At 44.0% G+C, this 24,971-nt stretch overlaps 1 protein-coding gene across 7 annotated transcripts in view; it reads left to right on the forward strand.

Moving 5' to 3' along the window:
* Positions 1–24,971, forward strand: part of LOC115129419 (disks large homolog 3) — a 178,622-nt gene that overhangs the window by 87,068 nt on the left and 66,583 nt on the right. For all 7 annotated transcript variants that reach the window (XM_065018609.1, XM_065018610.1, XM_065018612.1 and 4 more), the window contains one exon: positions 17,577–17,630. In XM_065018609.1, the coding sequence (XP_064874681.1) occupies positions 17,577–17,630 (54 nt within the window). The remainder of the gene's footprint in view (positions 1–17,576; positions 17,631–24,971) is intronic.

Here is a 24,971-nt window from a genome sequence, read left to right on the forward strand (position 1 = left end):
ATGGACAACCCTATTACACCACATGGACAACCTATTAAAACACATGGACAACCCTATTACACCACATGGACAACCCTATTACACCACATGGACAACCTTATTAAAACACATGGACAACCCTATTATGGACAACCTATTAAACACATGGACAACCCTATTACAACACATGGACAACCTTATTAAAACACATGGACAACCCTATTAACACACATGGACAACCCTATTACACCACATGGACAACCCTATTACACCACATGGACAACCCTATTAACACACATGGACAACCCTATTACACCACATGGACAACCCTATTAACACACATGGACAACCCTATTACACCACATGGACAACCTTATTAAAACACATGGACAACCCTATTACACCACATGGACAACCCTATTAACACACATGGACAACCCTATTACACCACATGGACAACCCTATTACACCACATGGACAACCTTATTAAAACACATGGACAACCCTATTAACACACATGGACAACCCTATTACACCACATGGACAACCCTATTACACCACATGGACAACCCTATTACACCACATGGACAACCCTATTACACCACATGGACAACCTTATTAAAACACATGGACAACCCTATTATACCACATGGACAACCCTATTAACACACATGGACAACCCTATTACACCACATGGACAACCTTATTAAAACACATGGACAACCCTTTTGCACCACATGGACAATCCTATTACACCACATGGACAACCCTATTACACCACATGGACAATCCTATTACACCACATGGACAACCCTATTACACCACATGGACAATCCTATTAAAACACATGGACAACCCTATTAAAACACATGGACAACCCTATTAAAGCACATGGACAACCCTAATAAAACGCATGGACAACCCTAATACAACACAGGAACAACCGCAATACAACACACATTTAAATACGAGCTTACATGAATGCCACAACACATACACATTCACGCATACACACACTGCATTGTTGGGAAGGGCCCGTCAGTAAGCATTTCACCTTTAGTCGACACCTGTTGTTTACCAAGCATGTGGCAAAAAAGATTGGATTTGATTTGAAGCAACCAAACAAACACTCAGATGTAAGGCTTAGTACACACACACACACACACACACACACACACACACATTCATATACACACACCTACTCTATATACCAGCCTAGATACAGTACATGGAGTCATCAGACACACATTCCCATGCCCCAACTTGATTACCACGTAATAACAGGATCATGAATTCTGAAGCATCCACTGGGAGTGATAAGTAATACAATTTCAGAGTGTGGCTGTGTCTGCTGGGCTGAAGGTCAGACTAGCCACCTCTGTGAGGCTCATTTGGAGCCGTTCACCGTGACCAAACTGGAAGCTAAGCCTGAGCATGCGTTATTAATATTACATCAAGATGAGGAGGGAATGCTGCTGACAGCTGTGACCGCCTATTAATGATCCTTTCCTAAAACTGTGACTGTGTGTGCGTGTCATTCTCGCTCTGTGAGAAAGCGAAAGAGCATCATGCCTGTTTGCGTGTCACAATGCTCAATCATTCGCATCAAATCTGTTCTTCCCATGCAAACCATGTTGTTTAATAGACCTGCTTTATGAGTGAAGTAATTCATTTACTTGTTTTAAAATAAATAAATATACAGTATTTTACCAGGATAGTTGACTGAGAACACATTCACATTTACAGCAAAAACCTGTGGAATAGTTAGAGGGGGGAGGAGGGGCGAGAAATGAGACAATTGGAAGCTAGGGATGATTAGGTGACCATGATGGTATGAGAGCCAGATTGGGAATTTAGCCAGGACACCGGTGTTAACATCCCTACTCTTATGATAAGTGCCATGAGATCTTTAGTGACCACAGAGAGTCAGGATACCCGTTTAACAGCACCCTTTTGACCATAGAAAATAGTGCCTCCTACTGGCCCTCCAACACTAAGGGAGAATGGAACAATAAGGGGGAATACAATACTAAGGGGGAATACAATACTAAGAGAGAATGGAACACTAAGGGAGAATTGAACACTAGGGGAGAATGGAACACTTAGGGAGAATGGAACACTAATGGAGAATGGAACACTTAGGGAAAATGGAACAGTCAGGGAGAATGGAACACTAAGGGAGAATTAAACACTCAGGGAGAATGGAACACTAAGGGGAGAATGGAACACTAAGGGGAGAATTGAACACTAAGGGAGAATGGAACACTAAGGGGAGAATGGAACACTAAGGGGAGAATGGAACACTAAGGGAAAATGGAACAGTAAGGGAGATTGGAACACTAAGGGAGAATTGAACACTCAGGGAGAATGGAACACCAAGGGGAGAATGGAACACTTAGGGAGAATGGAACACTAATGGAGAATACAACGCTAAGGTTCAACAAGAGCAGGTTCAATATACTGTCCATCTGTCTGTCCCTTCTCTCTCCCCCTCTTTCGCTCCCTTCCTCCTTCTCTCCCTCCTATCTCCTTCTCTCCTCTCCTTCCCTCCTCCTCCCATTTCCCCTGGTCCTTCTGATAGTGAGCAGGGCCTCAGCTCAGCGTGAATAAGATGTTGGGTGCATGGTAATTGAATAGGTATTGATTGCACTGCAGCGTGGCATACGAGAGGCAAATGAAGGCCCAAGGAACAGAATGAGGCACCACCGACCGACTGACTGTGCCGCTCATCCCACCTTCCGCAGGAAACACACAAACCCAGTATGTCTTACAACACACTGACAAGTAATTGTAGATGACGTTGTATTGATACGCTACATCACCAAAAGTATGTGGACACCTGCTCGTCGAACATCTAATTCCAAAATCATGGTCATTAATATGGAGTGGTCCCCCTTTGACTGCTTTAACAGCCTCCAGTCTTCTGGGAAGGCTTTCCACTAGATGTTGGAACATTGCTGGGACTTGCTTACATTCAGCCACAAGAGTGTTAGTGAGGTTGGGCACTGAGGTCAGGCACTGATGTTGGGCAACATCAGTCGGGCTTCCAAATCATCCCAAGGGTCTTCGATGGGGTTGAGGTCAGGGCTCTGTGCAGGCCAGTCAAGTTCTTCCACACCGATCTCGACAAACCATTTCTGTATGGACCTCGCTTTATGCACGGCATTGTCATGCTGAACCAGGAAAGGGCCTTTCCTAAACGGTTGCCACAAAGTTAAAAGCACAGTAGCGTCTAGAATGTCATTGTATGCTGTAGCGTTAATATTTCCCGTCACTGGAACTAAGGGGCCTAGTCCGAAACATGAAAAACAACCCCAGACCATTATTTCTCCTCCACCAAACTTTACAGTTGGCACTGCATTCGGGCAGGTAATTTTCTCCTGGCATCCGCCAAACCCAGATTTGTCCATCGGACTGCCAGATGGTGAAGTGTGATTCATCACTCCAGAGAACGCGTTTCCACTGCTCCAGAGTCCAATGGCGCTGAGCTTCACACCACTTGGCATTGCGGATGGTGATCTTAGGCTTGTGTGCGGCAGTTCGGCCATGGAAACCTATTTCATTAAGCTCACGACTAACAGTTATTGTGGTTACTTTTCTTCCAGAGGAAGTTTGGAACTCGGTGGTCCCAACTGAGGACAGACGATTTTTACGGCCTACGAGCTCCAGCACTCAGTGGTCCCGTTCTGTGAGCTTGTGTGGCCTACCACTTTGCAGCTGAGCCATTGTTGCTCCTAGACATTTCCACTTCACACTAACAACACTTACAGTTGACGGGGCAGCTCTAGCAGGGCAGACATTTTACGAACTGACTTGCTGGAAAGGTGGCATCCTATGATGGTGCCACAGTGAAAGTCACTGAGTAAGGCCATTCTACTGCCAATGTTTGTCTATGGAGATTGCATGGATGTGTGCTTGATTTTATACACCTGTCAGCAACAGGTGTGACTGAAATAGCCGAATCCACTCATTTGAAGGGGTGTCCACATACTTTTGTATATATAGTGTATGGAACCATTGTTTTTTGTAAGCATCAGTAGGTATTAGGCTTGAGCGGTATACCTTATATACCATATACCAGGGTATTTGGAAATAGCCAAGGGATGGTTTTTGAACACCTTCAAACAATTTAACTAATACATTTGAATATTTGTAGCTACTTTTTAAGGAAATACCTGCAATTAACTTGTGCAATACAAAATCATGGTGGTCCCCAGTCACGTGTCACATCATTATGAAGCTCATGGTGGTCCCCAGTCACCTGTCACATCATTATGAAGCTCATGGTGGTCCCCAGTCACGTGTCACATCATTATGAAGCTCATGGTGGTCCCCAGTCACCTGTCACATCATTATGAAGCTCATGGTGGTCCTCAGTCACGTGTCACATCATTATGAAGCTCATGGTGGTCCTCAGTCACGTGTCACATCATTATGAAGCTCATGGTGGTCCCCAGTCACGTGTCACATCATTATGAAGCTCATGGTGGTCCTCAGTCACCTGTCACATCATTATGAAACTCATGGTGGTCCCCAGTCACCTGTCACATCATTATGAAGCTCATGGTGGTCCCCAGTCACGTGTCACATCATTATGAAGCTCATGGTGGTCCCCAGTCACGTGTCACATCATTATGAAGCTCATGGTGGTCCCCAGTCACGTGTCACATCATTATGAAGCTCATGGTGGTCCCCAGTCACGTGTCACATCATTATGAAGCTCATGGTGGTCCCCAGTCACGTGTCACATCATTATGAAGCTCATGGTGGTCCCCAGTCACGTGTCACATCATTATGAAGCTCATGGTGGTCCCCAGTCACGTGTCACATCATTATGAAGCTCATGGTGGTCCCCAGTCACGTGTCACATCATTATGAAGCTCATGGTGGTCCCCAGTCACCTGTCACATCATTATGAAGCTCATGGTGGTCCCCAGTCACGTGTCACATCATTATGAAGCTCATGGTGGTCCCCAGTCACGTGTCACATCATTATGAAGCTCATGGTGGTCCCCAGTCACGTGTCACATCATTATGAAGCTCATGGTGGTCCCCAGTCACGTGTCACATCATTATGAAGCTCATGGTGGTCCCCAGTCACGTGTCACATCATTATGAAGCTCATGGTGGTCCTCAGTCACGTGTCACATCATTATGAAGCTCATGGTGGTCCCCAGTCACGTGTCACATCATTATGAAGCTCATGGTGGTCCCCAGTCACGTGTCACATCATTATGAAGCTCATGGTGGTCCCCAGTCACGTGTCACATCATTATGAAGCTCATGGTGGTCCCCAGTCACGTGTCACATCATTATGAAGCTCATGGTGGTCCCCAGTCACGTGTCACATCATTATGAAGCTCATGGTGGTCCCAGTCACGTGTCACATCATTATGAAGCTCATGGTGGTCCTCAGTCACGTGTCACATCATTATGAAGCTCATGGTGGTCCCCAGTCACGTGTCACATCATTATGAAGCTCATGGTGGTCCCCAGTCACCTGTCACATCATTATGAAGCTCATGGTGGTCCTCAGTCACGTGTCACATCATTATGAAGCTCATGGTGGTCCACAGTCACGTGTCACATCATTATGAAGCTCATGGTGGTCCCCAGTCACGTGTCACATCATTATGAAGCTCATGGTGGTCCCCAGTCACGTGTCACATCATTATGAAGCTCATGGTGGTCCCCAGTCACGTGTCACATCATTATGAAGCTCATGGTGGTCCCCAGTCACGTGTCACATCATTATGAAGCTCATGGTGGTCCCCAGTCACGTGTCACATCATTATGAAGCTCATGGTGGTCCCCAGTCACGTGTCACATCATTATGAAGCTCATGGTGGTCCCCAGTCACGTGTCACATCATTATGAAGCTCATGGTGGTCCCCAGTCACGTGTCACATCATTATGAAGCTCATGGTGGTCCCCAGTCACGTGTCACATCATTATGAAGCTCATGGTGGTCCCCAGTCAGTGTCACATCATTATGTGTCCCCATCATTCACATCATTATGAAGCTCATGGTGGTCCCCAGTCACGTGTCACATCATTATGAAGCTCATGGTGGTCCCCAGTCACGTGTCACATCATTATGAAACTCATGGTGGTCCCCAGTCACGTGTCACATCATTATGAAGCTCATGGTGGTCCCCAGTCACGTGTCACATCATTATGAAGCTCCCCATGGTGGTCCCCAGTCACCTGTCACATCATTATGAAGCTCATGGTGGTCCCCAGTCACGTGTCACATCATTATGAAGCTCATGGTGGTCCCCAGTCACGTGTCACATCATTATGAAGCTCATGGTGGTCCCCAGTCACCTGTCACATCATTATGAAACTCATGGTGGTCCCCAGTCACGTGTCACATCATTATGAAGCTCATGGTGGTCCCCAGTCACGTGTCACATCATTATGAAGCTCATGGTGGTCCCCAGTCACCTGTCACATCATTATGAAGCTCATGGTGGTCCCCAGTCACGTGTCACATCATTATGAAGCTCATGGTGGTCCACAGTCACCTGTCACATCATTATGAAGCTCATGGTGGTCCCCAGTCACGTGTCACATCATTATGAAGCTCATGGTGGTCCCCAGTCACATGTCACATCATTTTGAAGCTCATGGTGGTCCTCAGTCACGTGTCACATCATTATGAAGCTCATGGTGGTCCTACATATGTTTTCACCTGTCACATCATTATGAAGCTCATGGTGGTCCCCAGTCACGTGTCACATCATTATGAAGCTCATGGTGGTCCCCAGTCAGAGTCACATCATTATGAAGCTCATGGTGACCCCAGTCACGTGTCACATCATTATGAAGCTCATGGTGGTCCCCAGTCACGTGTCACATCATTATGAAGCTCATGGTGGTCCTCAGTCAGGTGTCACATCATTATGAAGCTCATGGTTTGTCCACCAGTCACGTGTCACATCATTATGAAGCTCATGGTGGTCCCCAGTCACGTGTCACATCATTATGAAGCTCATGGTGGTCCTCAGTCACGTGTCACATCATTATGAAGCTCATGGTGGTCCCCAGTCACGTGTCACATCATTATGAAGCTCATGGTCTCCCCAGTCACGTGTCACATCATTATGAAGCTCATGGTGGTCCTCAGTCACGTGTCACATCATTATGAAGCTCATGGTGGTCCCCAGTCACGTGTCACATCATTATGAAGCTCATGGTGGTCCCCAGTCACGTGTCACATCATTAGATGAAGCTCATGGTGGTCCTCAGTCACGTGTCACATCATTATGAAGCTCATGGTGGACCCCAGTCACGTGTCACATCATTATGAAGCTCATGGTGGTCCCCAGTCACCTGTCACATCATTATGAAGCTCATGGTGGTCCTCAGTCACGTGTCACATCATTATGAAGCTCATGGTGGTCCAGCAGTCACGTGTCACATCATTATGAAGCTCATGGTGGTCCCCAGTCACGTGTCACATCATTATGAAGCTCAGGTGGTCCTCAGTCACCTGTCACATCATTATGAAACTTAATGGTGGTCCCCAGTCACCTGTCAATCATTATGAAGCTCATGGTGGTCCCCAGTCACGTGTCACATCATTATGAAGCTCATGGTGGTCCCCAGTCACGGGACATCATTATGAAGCTCATGGTGGTCCCCAGTCACGTGTCACATCATTATGAAGCTCATGGTGGTCCCCAGTCACGTGTCACATCATTATGAAGCTCTGATGGTGGTCCCCAGTCACGTGTCACATCATTATGAGAGCAGAGGATGGTGGTCCCCAGTCACGTGTCACATTCTGAGAGAGATAGCGGGAGAGCTGGCTTCAAGAGTTTTGGAGAGAAAAGAAAGATGGTGGTCCTCAGTCACGTGTCACATCATTATGAAGCTCATGGTGGTCCCCAGTCACGTGTCACATCATTATGAAGCTCATGGTGGTCCCCAGTCACGTGTCACATCATTATGAAGCTCATGGTGGTCCACAGTCACGTGTCACATCATTATGAAGCTCATGGTGGTCCCCAGGTCTGGTGTCACATCATTATGAAGCTCATGGTGGTCCCTAGTCACCTGTCACATCATTATGAAGCTCATGGTGGTCCCCAGTCAAGTGTCACATCATTATGAAGCTCATGGTGGTCCACAGTCACCTGTCACATCATTAAAATGGTGAAGCTCATGGTGGTCCACAGTCACGTGTCACATCATTATGAAGCTCATGGTGGTCCCCAGTCACATGTCACATCATTATGAAGCTCATGGTGGTCCTCAGTCAGCAGTGTCACATCATTATGATGCTCATGGTGGTCCACAGTCACCTGTCACATCATTATGAAGCTCATGGTGGTCCCACAGTCACGTGTCACATCATTATGAAGCTCATGGTGGTCCCCAGTCACGGTCACATCATTATGAAGCTCATGGTGGTCCCCAGTCACGTGTCACATCATTATGAAGCTCATGGTGGAAGAGGAGTCACGTGGGAGACATCATTATGAAGCTCATGGTGGTCCACAGTCACGTGTCACATCATTATGAAGCTCATGGTGGTCCCCAGTCAGTGTCACATCATTATGAAGCTCATGGTGGTCCTGAGTCACGTGTCACATCATTATGAAGCTCATGGTGGTCCACAGTCACCTGTCACATCATTATGAAGCTCATGGTGGTCCACAGTCACGTGTCACATCATTATGAAGCTCATGGTGGTCCCCAGTCACCTGTCACATCATTATGAAGCTCATGGTGGTCCCCAGTCACCTGTCACATCATTATGAAGCTCAAAGGTGGTCTGTGACAGTCACGGAATCACATCATTATGAAGCTCATGGTGGTCCACAGTCACCTGTCACATCATTATGAAGCTCATGGTGGTCCCCAGTCACGTGTCACATCATTATGAAGCTCATGGTGGTCCCCAGTCACCTGTCACATCATTATGAAGCTCATGGTGGTCCACAGTCACGTGTCACATCATTATGAAGCTCATGGTGGTCCACAGTCACCTGTCACATCATTATGAAGCTCATGGTGGTCCCCAGTCACGTGTCACATCATTATGAAGCTCATGGTGGTCCCCAGTCACCTGTCACATCATTATGAAGCTCATGGTGGTCCCCAGTCACGTGTCACATCATTATGAAGCTCATGGTGGTCCCCAGTCACGTGTCAAATCATTAAAATGAAGCTCATGGTGGTCCCCAGTCACCTGTCACATCATTATGAAGCTCATTGGTGGTCCCCAGTCAATCAAGTGTCACATCATTATGAAGCTCATGGTGGTCCTCAGTCACAGTGTCACATCATTATGAAGCTCATGGTGGTCCTAACAGTCAATCGTGTCACATCATTATGAAGCTCATGGTGGTCCCCAGTCACGTCGATCACAAATCAAGTCACATCATTATGAAGCTCATGGTGGTCCACAGTCACGTGTCACATCATTATGAAGCTCATGGTGGTCCACAGTCACGTGTCACATCATTATGAAGCTCATGGTGGTCCCCAGTCACGTGTCACATCATTATGAAGCTCATGGTGGTCCCCAGTCGCGTGTCACATGGTGTTTGTTTACAAGCACACAACAACAAGAGACCGGAGCCTTGTCACTCACTGTTGTGCAGCATGCGCCAGGTGATCTAGTTACAGTATGGAATTCACTACTATATGTTTTCCTGCTAGATATCTTACAACTATTAAGTTAACTGTTTCAAATGTGCTAAATGCTCTGCAGTTGGGCATTTGATTTGCTAAGTGGTTAGCTTCTTTCAAAATCAAGCATTCACTTGGTAACAGCAGAGAATCCCCTTCTGGATCAAGAGCCTTGCTGGCTAATATTTGTTTTGTGCATGCAGAATACTGTGAGTAGCATTTTGTTGTTACTTGCATACCAGTGGTGGTCGGTGCTGTTTAAGATGAGTGAGGATAATATATTTTTTTGTGAGCATAGCATTATTTCTATTACAGCATATTGGATGACTGTCATTCATATTCCATTCACCCAGCTCAATGTAAAATGGATAGGTTTAGGCTACTTACTACATGATACAAACGTTTTCCCAATACCCATCATGAGGTTGCTACAACCTAGCCTATGAATGACAGTTTACAACTTAGGGGCACAGGTCGAGATAAATGTGAGTAATCAAGGTGACAGACATCGACACATTCAATACCACCGTGCACAATCTTGCTTGCATCTAGCTGATCTAAGGTGTAATCATTAGTCCAACAGTTCAAACAAGAGTTTATATTGGTCAAATTCTGGTATGTTCCATTTGCATCTGTTAATTTTTTTTTTTTTCAACAGAATTGGCGGAATGAATACACCCTTGATCACATGCAAACACAGTTCACTTTCATAGCAGCCAGATCGTTGTATAATTGCTTCTTGCATCTACGCACTCTCCTCCGCTCACCTTTTCCCTTTGCTTGTGGACTTCAGTGCACAATGCATCAGCTGTCTGTGACCAGGCGAAAAACCTTTCCAAGCCAAACCTTCATATCATAACCGCTACACACCACTTACATCTTTGTCACCATATTAGCTAACGTCAAGTCAACAACATAGCTAATAGAACTAACACATTAGTAAACCCTCTACAATCATGCAGTAGTACAGTGTACTTAGCAGTTAAACCGGTGGGCCCCTGTGACAATAAATTAATAAAACCAAAAGATTACCTTGACTTGGAAGAGTTCCAGTGTTGGATAGCCATAGCCAGCTAGCTAACATAGCATCCCTCTCTGTTTCAGCCGGGTGAGTAGGCTAAACTAGTTAGCTTGCCGCATTTGCTAGCTAAGTGAAAGGGGGGAAATGAAATATAGCCAGCTCTTTCTCTCTCTTTCTCTCTCTTGCTTCTCCTTTATTTTTAATGAAATGTATTTGTTCAAAACTGTTCAACTATTGTCTTTCTCTCTCTTTGAGTCAACTACTCACCACATTTTAAATACTGCAGTGCTTGCTAGCTGTAGCTTATGCTTTCACTGCTAGTTTCATTCTCTGATCCTTTGATTAGGTGGACAACATGTCAGTTCATGCTGCAAGAGCTCTGATAGGTTGGGGGATGTCCTCTGGAAGTTGTCATAATTACTGAGTAAGACTATGGAATCCCAAGTCTCATAGGTTTTGTATTGAAATCAATATACTAGAGGAGGACGGAAACTAGCTGTCCTCTGGCTACACCATGGTGCTCACCTACAGAGTGCTGTTGAGGCTACTGTAGACCTTCAATGCAAAATGGTGTGTTTTAATCAATTATTTGTGACATGAATATATTCAGTATAGTTTCATAATTTTTTCACTATTTTTCCATATACTTGTTAGCATTACTAAACATTAGATTACATAGTGTTAGTGAGGTTTGAAAACAGCACCCCTTGTGTTCAGTGCCGGTATTACCAAATATCCCGGTATGGCACAAGGTCGGTATGAAGGTATGACAATGTGGATACCGCCGAAGCCTACGAGGTACTGTAGGGAAGGTTAAGATTGACTCTATTGGTCTTGGGCACACCATGTCTATATATTAGTAATCAGCACGAATGATTGAAGGCTGAGGGAAAGCATCTCCTAATGGTACACATATCTTCAGACAGAACAGCCTCCATTACCCTGTAATGGATCAGAGGCACTGTCATATTTCACTGTGATGTTGCCATTAGGCTGCCATACAGGGCTGCCATACAGTATCAGTGTGCTCTGTAAAGGAGGATGGAGATGTCTGCTAAGGAACACTAACCTATTGACTTGTCAGCATCTCGTTGCTATGCACATGCCAAACCCTCCTGTACCCCAAGGAACTCAAGGAGTTAAAAACACCATAGAAATACTGCTGCATGAGGAGGAGCTTGGATTTCATTTGAGGCGTGGCCTCGCTATCTATTGCAGTGCCAACATATGACATCATCATATATAGGATAATATTGTTTGTACTTTATTTTACGATACTGTTTTCACTGGTATTCACATGGAGTTTATATGATAATAATAGGTATTTTCATACAATTATTCAGAGAATGAATCGTAACTGTATTGAAAAATTGGGAATGAATCAGATTAACAATTTAAAGGTGTAGCATCACACTTCATTCACAAAAGAGGATTTTTTTGAAGTTGTACTAGCTAGGTAGTGGAGACAGAGGGCGTCTGGGCGTGTGGGCTCTAATTGCCAGTATTTAGTAGAGATCTGTAACCAGCATAACTGACCGTCTCTCCCCAAGACAGACCATTCCTGCTGGCCCCTCTGCTGTTTCATTCATTCATTGCAGGGGGAGGATTGTAGCTACAGTCCTAATGCGATGTGGACAGACAGGCTGATGCTGAGCCCCTGGCCACGCATGTGTGACAGAGACGCATAAGCTGCAGTCAGCGTCCTGAGAGGTGAACCAGGGAGAGGCAGCTAAGCGGGCCGCGCAGCCAATGCGGGGCGAGCACTGGTTGTCATGGGAACACATTGATTATTTAACAATTTGGACGAAGCCTGTGCCCTACGCTTGCCAAGGTTTAGTGGGAGTCTTTGTAGCTTTGCAGTCCCGAGCCAACTCAGTGCTGTAAGGTGCAGTGCTGTTTTGAGATAATACATGAGGAAACAAGAATCATAGATTAATAGATGGACAGATGGAAGGAAGGAGGGATGGATGGATGGATGGTTAAGAGAGGGAGGGAGGGAGGGAGGGAGGGAGGGAGGGAGGAAGGAGGGAGGGAAGTGTGGATGGAGAGAGGGAGGGATGGATGGAATAAGGGATGGATGGATGTAACAAGGGATGATGGATGGATGAAAATAGGGAGGGAAGGAAGGAAGGAAGGAAGGAAGGAAGGAAGGAAGGAAGGAAGGAAGGAAGGAAGGAAGGAAGGAAGGAAGGAAGGAAGGAAGGAAGGAAGGGTGGAGGGAACGAGAGATGTATGGAGGGAGGATGGATGGATGGATGGAAGGAGGGATGAATAAATCGATAGATAACAATTTGGAGGACACTAATGTGAACACATGGATGTATATAGATAGACTTGTTTTTTTTTGTATGGTATGTTGGTCAATTGGGATTGGTTGGTTGTAATGGTTGTACAGTCAGTCCTGTTGGGAGAGCAGCCTGAGCAGGGTGTGTGTGTATGTGTTTGTCTTTATGTGTGTGTGTCCTCTCCAAGCCTGCCCTGAGTCCTGAGCTGCAGGTGGACAAAAGTGAACAGAGACAGATGGCTGGGAAAACAGCATTTAATGATTACTGTTTGAATTAAAAGGAAATTACGGGATTTTATGATAATCTTATCCAGATTTGGTTAATTCCCCCCATGCAGCTCAGTCACACCCTTATACCACATTTGGACGGTCGCCAACCTTTTTAACCGGCGTCCTCCTCTGTTACCCTCTGCCCTTTCACCTCATTCGCCAGCCATCCCCATTTAACCTCCACAATCCCTGATGCACACACACACGCACGCACGCACGCACGCACACACACACACACACACACACACACACACACACACACACACACACACACACACACACAGCACTGTACCCTGGCATTGTAAATGTGTGTTTATCTTGACCTCTGTGAGCCTAGAGATCAGACTGTGTAAGCCTATCTCTCAAGGACGTGGCCTGTCCAGGGCTCTCTTAGTCCCAGCAGAAAGAACAAGCTGTCTGCTACTGTATCTATGTCATAAAGCTGTGTGCGGCCAGGCCCACGCTGTTGCCCTGGCCCCACGGCCCCACGCTGTTTCCCTGGCCCCAAGCTGTTGCCCTGGCCCCACGCTGTTTCCCTGGCCCCACGCTGTTGCCCTGGCCTACGCTGTTGCCCTGGCCCCACGGCCCCAGGCTGTTGCCCTGGCCCCACGGCCCCACGCAGTTTCCCTGGCCCCACGCTGCTGCCCTGGCCCCACGCTGTTTCCCTGGCCCCACGCTGCTTCCCTGGCCCCACGCTGTTGCCCTGGCCCCACGGCCCCACGCTGTTCCCCTGGCCCCACGGCCCCACGCTGTTGCCCTGGCCCCACGGCCCCACGCTGCTGCCCTGGCCCCACGGCCCCACGCTCATCATCCCTCTCCTCCAACCCAACTCCCACTTCAGAGACAACACACCACTCTATGGCGGATTTAGGATTACACAGACAGAGATTATCTTCCCTTTCTTTTTGTTTGCTTGTTTAAGGTGATACAGATACTGGGATTACCCACTTCAATCCCAGACAAGGATGCTATATTTCTTTTCAGACAGACAGTCTTGAAACCCTATGAGGTTTATAGTGCTATTTTGATGTTTATTTATTTTTATCATTGATTAGCCAGCTAGGAAGTAACCTCTCTGCTGCTTTTGATAAACTATTTTGTTCCTGCTGTTGTGCTTGTCTTTTGTGGTCCCTTGGCTGTGGCACTGGATTCAGTTCGCTAGTTTAGTCCAGTACAGTGACAGAGCAGAAATAGTCCCCACTGTGGCCCTCCGGCTTCGTCTCTCCACTGGGACCTATTGGCTGTGGGGGATGAATAGACCTCTTAAAAGCCTGGGTGTCTCCCCACAGTCTATGGTGCTGTGGCACACTGTGCATATCTAAAACACACATGCATACTTCTAAAAGCATGTAAAGGGAGCTGCTGCTACCTTAAACCTTTAGGTCTGATAAGAACATGTCTGCCCTGTATTTTTATGATAAACAGGAAATGCCTAAATGTGTGCAGGTCATGAAAGACGTGCACACACAAGCACTGTCGCGAGCATCTGTTCATTCATATGCAGGTTACAAGCCATGATTGTGCCGAGGAGTGAGGGACGTCACAGCTCGCCATGAAACTATACTGCAGTTCTGAGGAAACGGTCACGTCTACAGTAGCTTTAACGTTGGATTTTAAGAGGCGTTTGCGTGATAAGAGAAGTCACTGAGTGAAAATAAAATAACGAAGCTCTGGAACGACAACGAGACAAACTGGGGTTTAACAGCTTGCATGTTGGATAATGAATGATGCCAATCGAAGGGAGTGAGGCTTAAATACACACACATACAGCTCTAATTGTATGTGTGTGTATTTATATACCATGGCCCAGCATCAAACGACTTATAACTCAAGCTGTGTAATAAATTGTGTGGTTCTTTTCTCTCAGGCTGTGACCTGTTATATTGGAGTGTTGCACCGCGCGTGCACCTCCTGTGAGTCCTGTGTGAAAGAATTGCCATTTAGGAATAAAAGAGCCGTGTACGTAAGGGAAAAACGTTTCAAAACTTGTCTCAAGTGAACCTTTCGATGCCGTCACTAAGGTGGAGAGACGCTACGGAAATAAATGAACTGACCAGAGTCTGTGCCACGAAAGCAATAAGCCCGTAGCTGCAACGACCCCTTGACACATTTAAAGTAGTTAGGTCATATGTAATATCACAGGCCATAGGCTGCCACATCACGCTGCCAAAACATGGAGAATGCATGTGTGCTCATCGTGTGTGGCGATAGAGGTTGGTGGAACAAGATTAGAATCAATGGGATCAATAGGAGTGGCTCCACATCAAAAGTGAATAGTGAATACTGGAGGGAGACAGTGAGGGGAGGCAGGGGGATGTGGAGGTAGTGACGGACCAGTAGCTCCTTTCTGCTGGACTTCAGGCAGCCTCGGTCCATCCCCTTACCCCCACAGCTCAATCAGATCAATAGAGAGAACAGCCAGTGGTCCAGCATTCCAGACTTATAAGGAGAGGCCATTACGCTCTGTGTCCAGTCCAGTCTACTGGTACTATGTCCTGCTCCTCCTCTGTCTTCTTCTCTACTGAGAGCTGCTAGTCTTTCTGTAACATTTAACTGAGAACAGCATTCACATCAGATCCTTGCGAGGGGACGCTTTCGAAGAAGAAATGATGTTGATAACTGCCGCTGTGAGATGCATGTCTTTGCAGTGCCCTCTCCTGCACTCTGTTTTTACTGGTGCCCCCTCCACAGGACCAGAACATCTCCTCTGATACAACATGCATGAGATGTTGAGAAATGAACGCCAGCCACTAGGGGGCGTAATGGAGCCTGAACAGACGGATTGAGATCTATTACGGATCAAATCCAGGAATAAATCAGTTTTTGTGTCTTACTGACCTTATAGGCCAGCCATATTCAACAGGAGGACTGCGGTCCGGATCCAGACCCAGAATGAGGTCAATACGGGCCACGGGGTCACGATTTATTTTTGAACTCAGTCAGATCTCAACCCCTGGTATTATATGAACACTCATAAGACATGGCAAAATGTTTAGAATTGCAGGAAATTAGCTTTAAAGGGTAACTCTCAACTCCGATTTCAGCCTTGCCCAACCTCTTCAACAACAACAAAAAGGCTTTCAAGTGAGAAGTTGTGGGTGGGGGGGAATTGCTCATATTATATTCATTTTGGGTGTGGTTAAATGTAGTAGATCCCAACACTTTCTCACTAAAGCATACTTACCAGAAGTCCACTGTCAGACTCTGATAATAAAATGATGTGCATCGCGAGCATATACGTCTCACATTGGTAAGCCGCCGAGTTCCTGCCATCTATTGCCACTTGCAGTGTAAGTTGGTATCCCCCGTGCAAAAAAAACCCGGTAAAGTGTAGATTTACATTTAGTGCGGTATTGTGTTGGGAAGAAAAGTGCAATCATCATCTTGAAAATGAATATTAGTGGCTCAATTCAATCTAACCTGCACTGCAGTATTTACGCAGTAGCTCTTTTTGGGGCAGATTGGTCGTGGGTACTGTATAAAAACAGGTATGCTTTCACTTTTCAGAATTAGAAGTGTGGGCACGGGATGAATATTGTAAATGAACGATTTGAGAAACAAAAAAAGATAACTAACCCATTTGGGATTAGAATTCTCAACCATTGAACTATGAGCCTATTGCACCACAATTCACTCATAGCCATTAGGAAATAATACGAGTTGACATGACCACCGTTGTCGTGTATTTCTTGTTACGAAGGGAGTGTACATCTAGAAGGGAGTGTATTTCATACCGAACCCCTCCTTTGAGATGACGTAAACAGCATGAGGTCAATGGTAGAGTTCAACTACTAGGGGCAAAAAGAGCTAGATTTACTACTAACAGACCAAAATATATCACTTTTGCAACGAACTGTCGAAATGAAGACCAGAATTGACGTGTTTCACAATAACTAATAACTTAAACATCTGGTTTTCCCAGGAAGAAATCGCATTGCTAGAGGCGTTACTACAGACCCGGGTTCATTCCCAAAGGACGGCGCACAATTGGCCCAGTGTCGTCCGCGTTATGGCAGGCCATCAAAACATAAGCGTGGTGTTGGATGCCAGACTTCAAGTTGTCATTTCCAGCGATTTAGAACAGGTAGTGAAAGTAGCGGACAAGAAAAGATGATTGTGATATCCTAGGTGATGGCCCAATGGTCCCAACACACACACAGTTTGTTCAAATGGAGTCTAACACAGGAGGCAGGCAATAATAACACCACGGGTCTCTTTTCCCCACTTCTCATTCTCAGTCCTCACACCTACTGTAGCCATCATCCACCCATCCCCAGCGAGACACACACAACGACTGTTCCCATGGCATTCACTTACTGGCTCCTAGCTGCCACACACACACACTGAGGTAATGTTGTATCTCTTCGTCTATCTTTGCAGGCGAACCCTCCCCCTGTCATCGTCAACGCAGACTCATTGGATGCAGGCCCTTATGTAAGTATCCATTCTGTTGTCTCTCTATGTGGATGGAGTATCTATTCGGTTGTCTCTCTGTGTGGATGGAGTATCTATTCTGTTGTCTCTCTGTGTGGATGGAGTATCTATTCGGTTGTCTCTCTGTGTGGATGGAGTATCTATTCTGTTGTTTCTCTGTGTGGATGGAGTATCTATTCTGTTGTTTAAATGTGTGGATGGAGTGTCTATTCTGTTGTCTCTATGTGGATGGAGTATATATTCTGTTGTCTCTATGTGGATGGAGTATCTATTCTGTTGTCTCTCTGTGTGGATGGAGTATCTATTCTGTTGTCTCTCTGTGTGAATGGAGTATCTATTCTGTTGTCTCTCTGTGTGGATGGAGTATCTATTCTGTTGTTTAAATGTGTGGATGGAGTGTCTATTCTGTTGTCTCTCTGTGTGGATGGAGTATCTATTCTGTTGTCTCTGTGTGGATGGAGTATCTATTCTGTTGTTTAACTGTGTGGATGGAGTATCTATTCTGTTGTTTAAATGTGTGGATGGACTATCTATTCTGTTGTCTCTCTGTGTGGATGGAGTATCAATTCTGTTGTTTAACTGTGTGTGGAGTATCTATGGAGTATCTATTCTGTTGTTTAAATGTGTGGATGGAGTGTCTATTCTGTTGTCTCTATGTGGATGGAGTATCTATTCTGTTGTCTCTCTGTGTGGATGGAGTATCTTTTCTGTTGCCACTCTGTGTGGATGGAGTATCTATTCTGTTGTTTAACTGTGTGGATGGAGTATCTATTCTGTTGTTTAACTGTGTGGATGGAGTATATATTCTGTTGTTTAAATGTGTGGATGGAGTATCTATTCTGTTGTTTAACTGTGTGGATGGAGTATCTATTCTGTTGTTTAACTGTGTGGATGGAGTATATATTCTGTTGTTTAAATGTGTGGATGGAGTATCTATTCTGTTGTCTCTCTGAGTCAATGGAGTATCTATTCTGTTGCCTTTCTGTGTGGATGGAGTATCTATTCTGTTGTCTCTATGTGGATGGAGTATATATTCTGTTGTTTAAATGTGTGGATGGAGTATCTATTCTGTTGTCTCTCTGAGTCAATGGAGTATCGATTCTGTTGCCTTTCTGTGTGGATGGAGTATCTATTCTGTTGTTTAAATGTGTGGATGGAGTGTCTATTCTGTTGTCTCTCTGTGTGGATGGAGTATATATTCTGTTGTTTAATTAACTGTGTCGATGGAGTATCTATTCTGTTGCCCTTGTGTGGATGGAGTATCTATTCTGTTGTCTCTCTGTGTGGATGGAGTATCTATTCTGTTGTTTAAATGTGTGGATGGAGTATATATTCTGTTGTCTCTATGTGGATGGAGTATCTATTCTGTTGTCTCTCTGTGTGGATGGAGTATCTATTCTGTTGTCTCTCTGTGTGAATGGAGTATCTATTCTGTTGTCTCTCTGTGTGAATGGAGTATCTATTCTGTTGTCTCTCTGTGTGGATGGAGTATCTATTCTGTTGTTTAAATGTGTGGATGGAGTATATATTCTGTTGTCTCTATGTGGATGGAGTATCTATTCTGTTGTCTCTCTGTGTGGATGGAGTATCTATTCTGTTGTCTCTCTGTGTGAATGGAGTATCTATTCTGTTGTCTCTGTGTGGATGGAGTATCTATTCTGTTGTCTCTGTGTGGATGGAGTATCTATTCTGTTGTCTCTATGTGGGTGGAGTATATATTCTGTTGTCTCTATGTGGATGGAGTATCTATTCTGTTGTCTCTCTGTGTGGATGGAGTATCTTTTCTGTTGTTTAACTGTGTGGATGGAGTATCTATTCTGTTGTTTAACTGTGTGGATGGAGTATCTATTCTGTTGTTTAACTGTGTGGATGGAGTATATATTCTGTTGTTTAAATGTGTGGATGGAGTATCTATTCTGTTGTCTTCTGTGTCAATGGAGTATCTATTCTGTTGTCTCTCTGAGTCAATGGAGTATCTATTCTGTTGTGGATGGAGATGGATCTATTCTGTTGTCTCTATGTGGATGGAGTATATATTCTGTTGTTTAAATGTGTGGATGGAGTATCTATTCTGTTGTCTCTCTGTGTGGATGGAGTATCTATTCTGTTGTTTAAATGTGTGGATGGAGTGTCTATTCTGTTGTCTCTATGTGGATGGAGTATCTATTCTGTTGTCTCTCTGTGTGGATGGAGTATCTATTCTGTTGTCTCTCTGTGTGAATGGAGTATCTATTCTGTTGTCTCTCTGTGTGGATGGAGTATCTATTCTGTTGTTTAAATGTGTGGATGGAGTGTCTATTCTGTTGTCTCTCTGTGTGGATGGAGTATCTATTCTGTTGTTTAAATGTGTGGATGGAGTATCTATTCTGTTGTTTAAATGTGTGGATGGAGTATCTATTCTGTTGTCTCTCTGAGTCAATGGAGTATCTATTCTGTTGCCTTTCTGTGTGGATGGAGTATCTATTCTGTTGTTTAAATGTGTGGATGGAGTGTCTATTCTGTTGTCTCTCTGTGTGGATGGAATATATATTCTGTTGTTTAATTAACTGTGTCGATGGAGTATCTATTCTGTTGCCCTTGTGTGGATGGAGTATCTATTCTGTTGTCTCTCTGTGTGGATGGAGTATCTATTCTGTTGTTTAAATGTGTGGATGGAGTGTCTATTCTGTTGCCTCTATGTGGATGGAGTATATATTCTGTTGTCTCTATGTGGATGGAGTATCTATTCTGTTGTCTCTATGTGGATGGAGAATCTATTCTGTTGTCTCTCTGTGTGGATGGAGTATCTTTTCTGTTGCCACTCTGTGTGGATGGAGTATCTATTCTGTTGTTTAACTGTGTGGATGGAGTATCTATTCTGTTGTTTAACTGTGTGGATGGAGTATATATTCTGTTGTTTAAATGTGTGGATGGAGTATCTATTCTGTTGCCTTTCTGTGTGGATGGAGTATCTATTCTGTTGTCTCTATGTGGATGGAGTATATATTCTGTTGTTTAAATGTGTGGATGGAGTATCTATTCTGTTGTCTCTCTGAGTCAATGGAGTATCTATTCTGTTGCCTTTCTGTGTGGATGGAGTATCTATTCTGTTGTTTAAATGTGTGGATGGAGTGTCTATTCTGTTGTTTAAATGTGTCGATGGAGTATCTATTCTGTTGCCCTTGTGTGGATGGAGTATCTATTATGTTGTCTCTCTGTGTGGATGGAGTATCTATTCTGTTGTTTAAATGTGTGGATGGAGTGTCTATTCTGTTGCCTCTATGTGGATGGAGTATATATTCTGTTGTCTCTATGTGGATGGAGTATCTATTCTGTTGTCTCTCTGTGTGGATGGAGTATCTATTCTGTTGTCTCTCTGTGTGAATGGAGTATCTATTCTGTTGTCTCTCTGTGTGAATGGAGTATCTATTCTGTTGTCTCTCTGTGTGGATGGAGTATCTATTCTGTTGTTTAAATGTGTGGATGGAGTGTCTATTCTGTTGTCTCTCTGTGTGGATGGAGTATCTATTCTGTTGTTTAAATGTGTGGACGGAGTGTCTATTCTGTTGTCTCTATGTGGATGGAGTATCTATTCTGTTGTCTCTCTGTGTGGATGGAGTATCTATTCTGTTGTTTAACTGTGTGGATGGAGTATCTATTCTGTTGTCTCTCTGTGTGAATGGAGTATCTATTCTGTTGTTTAACTGTGTGGATGGAGTATCTATTCTGTTGTTTAACTGTGTGGATGGAGTATCTATTCTGTTGTTTAAATGTGTGGATGGAGTATCTATTCTGTTGTTTAAATGTGTGGATGGAGTATCTATTCTGTTGTCTCTATGTGGGTGGAGTATATATTCTGTTGTCTCTATGTGGATGGAGTTTAAATGTATATTCTGTTGTCTCTCTGTGTGGATGGAGTATCTATTCTGTTGTCTCTCTGTGTGAATGGAGTATCTATTCTGTTGTCTCTCTGTGTGAATGGAGTATCTATTCTGTTGTTTAAATGTATGGATGGAGTGTCTATTCTGTTGTCTCTCTGTGTGGATGGAGTATCTATTCTGTTGTTTAAATGTGTGGATGGAGTGTCTATTCTGTTGTCTCTCTGTGTGGATGGAGTATCTATTCTGTTGTTTAAATGTGTGGATGGAGTGTCTATTCTGTTGTTTAAATGTGTGGATGGAGTATCTATTCTGTTGTCTCTCTGTGTGGATGGAGTATCTATTCTGTTGTTTAAATGTGTGGATGGAGTATCTATTCTGTTGTCTCTCTGTGTGGATGGAGTATCTATTCTGTTGTCTCTCTGTGTGGATGGAGTATATATTCTGTTGTTTAAATGTGTCCAATTTGTAAGTCGCTCTGGATAAGAGCGTCTGCTAAATGACTTAAATGTAAATGTAATGTAAATGGATGGAGTGTCTATTCTGTTGTCTCTATGTGGGTGGAGTATCAATTCTGTTGTCTCTATGTGGATGGAGTATCTATTCTGTTGTCTCTGTGTGGATGGAGTATCTATTCTGTTGTCTCTCTGTGTGGATGGAGTATCTATTCTGTTGTTTAACTGTGTGGATGGAGTATCTATTCTGTTGTTTAAATGTGTGGATGGAGTATCTATTCTGTTGTCTCTCTGTGTGAATGGAGTATCTATTCTGTTGTCTCTCTGTGTGGATGGAGTATCTATTCTGTTGTTTAAATGTGTGGATGGAGTGTCTATTCTGTTGTCTCTATGTGGGTGGAGTATAAATTCTGTTGTCTCTATGTGGATGGAGTATCTATTCTGTTGTCTCTCTGTGTGGATGGAGTATCTTTTCTGTTGCCACTCTGTGTGGATGGAGTATCTATTCTGTTGTTTAACTGTGTGGATGGAGTATATATTATGTTGTTTAAATGTGTGGATGGAGTATCTATTCTGTTGTCTCTCTGAGTCAATGGAGTATCTATTCTGTTGCCTTTCTGTGTGGATGGAGTATCTATTCTGTTGTCTCTATGTGGATGGAGTATATATTCTGTTGTTTAAATGTGTGGATGGAGTATCTATTCTGTTGTCTCTCTGTGTCAATGTAGTATCTATTCTGTTGCCTTTCTGTGTGGATGGAGTATCTATTCTGTTGTTTAACTGTGTGGATGGAGTATATATTCTGTTGTTTAATTAACTGTGTCGATGGAGTATCTATTCTGTTGCCCTTGTGTGGATGGAGTATCTATTCTGTTGTCTCTCTGTGCGGATGGAGTATCTATTCGGTTGTCTCTCTGTGTGGATGGAGTATCTATTCAGTTGCCTCTGTGTGGATGGAGTATCTATTCTGTTATCTCTCTGTGTGGATGGAGTATCTATTCTGTTGTCTCTCTTTGTGGATGGAATATCTATTCTGTTGTTTAACTGTGTGGATGGAGTATAAATTATGTTGTTTAACTGTGTAGATGGAGTATCTATTCTGTTGTTTACCTGTGTGGATGGGGTATATATTCTGTTGTCTCTCTGAGTCAATGGAGTATCTATTCTGTTGCCTTTCTGTGTGGATGGAGTATTTATTCTGTTGTTTAACTGTGTGGATGGAGTATCTATTCGGTTGCCTCTGTGTGGATGGAGTATCTATTCTGTTGCCTCTCTGTGTGGATGGAGTATCTATTCTGTTGCCTCTCTGTGTGGATGGAGTGTCTATTTTGTTGTCTCTCTGTGTGGATGGAGTATATATTCTGTTGTCTCTCTGTGTCGATAGAGTATCTATTCTGTTGCCGGTCTATGTGGATGGAGTATCAATTCTGTTGCCTCTCTGTGCGGATGGAGTATAAATTATGTTGTTTAACTGTGTGGATGGAGTATCAATTCTGTTGCCTCTGTGTGGATGGAGTATCTATTCTGTTGTCTCTCTGTGTGGATGGAGTATCTATTCGGTTGCCTCTGTGTGGATGGAGTATCTATTCTGTTGTCTCTGTGTGGATGGAGTATCTATTCTGTTGTCTCTCTGTGTGGATGGAGTATCTATTCTGTTGTCTCTCTGTGTGGATGGAGTATCTATTATGTTGCCTCTCTGTGTGGGTGGAGTATCAATTCTGTTGTCTCTCTGTGTGGGTGGAGTATCTATTTTGTTGTCTCTGTGTGGATGGAATATCTATTCTGTTGCCTCTGTGTGTATGGAGTATGTATTCTGTTGTCTCTCTGTGTGGATGGAGTATCTATTCTGTTGTTTAACTGTGTGGATGGAGTATCTATTCTGTTGTCTCTCTGTGTGGATGGAGTATCAATTCTGTTGTCTCTCTGTGTGGGTGGAGTATCTATTTGGTTGTCTCTGTGTGGATGGAATATCTATTCTGTTGTCTCTCTGTGTGGATGGAATATCTATTCTGTTGTTTAACTGTGTGGATGGAGTATCTATTCTGTTGTTTAAATGTGTGGATGGAGTATCTATTCTGTTGTCTCTCTGTGTGAATGGAGTATCTATTCTGTTGTTTAAATGTGTGGATGGAGTGTCTATTCTGTTGTCTCTATGTGGGTGGAGTATAAATTCTGTTGTCTCTATGTGGATGCAGTATCTATTCTGTTGTCTCTCTGTGTGGATGGAGTATCTTTTCTGTTGCCACTCTGTGTGGATGGAGTATCTATTCTGTTGTTTAACTGTGTGGATGGAGTATATATTATGTTGTTTAAATGTGTGGATGGAGTATCTATTCTGTTGTCTCTCTGAGTCAATGGAGTATCTATTCTGTTGCCTTTCTGTGTGGATGGAGTATCTATTCTGTTGTCTCTATGTGGATGGAGTATATATTCTGTTTAAATGTGTGGATGGAGTATCTATTCTGTTGTCTCTCTGTGTCAATGTAGTATCTATTCTGTTGCCTTTCTGTGTGGATGGAGTATCTATTCTGTTGTTTAACTGTGTGGATGGAGTATATATTCTGTTGTTTAATTAACTGTGTCGATGGAGTATCTATTCTGTTGCCCTTGTTTGGATGGAGTATCTATTCTGTTGTCTCTCTGTGCGGATGGAGTATCTATTCGGTTGTCTCTCTGTGTGGATGGAGTATCTATTCAGTTGCCTCTGTGTGGATGGAGTATCTATTCTGTTATCTCTCTGTGTGGATGGAGTATCTATTCTGTTGTCTCTCTTTGTGGATGGAATATCTATTCTGTTGTTTAACTGTGTGGATGGAGTATAAATTATGTTGTTTAACTGTGTAGATGGAGTATCTATTCTGTTGTTTACCTGTGTGGATGGGGTATATATTCTGTTGTCTCTCTGAGTCAATGGAGTATCTATTCTGTTGCCTTTCTGTGTGGATGGAGTATTTATTCTGTTGTTTAACTGTGTGGATGGAGTATCTATTCGGTTGCCTCTGTGTGGATGGAGTATCTATTCTGTTGCC

Source organism: Oncorhynchus nerka, linkage group LG5 (genome assembly GCF_034236695.1).
Source record: "Oncorhynchus nerka isolate Pitt River linkage group LG5, Oner_Uvic_2.0, whole genome shotgun sequence".
NCBI lineage: Eukaryota > Metazoa > Chordata > Actinopteri > Salmoniformes > Salmonidae > Oncorhynchus > Oncorhynchus nerka.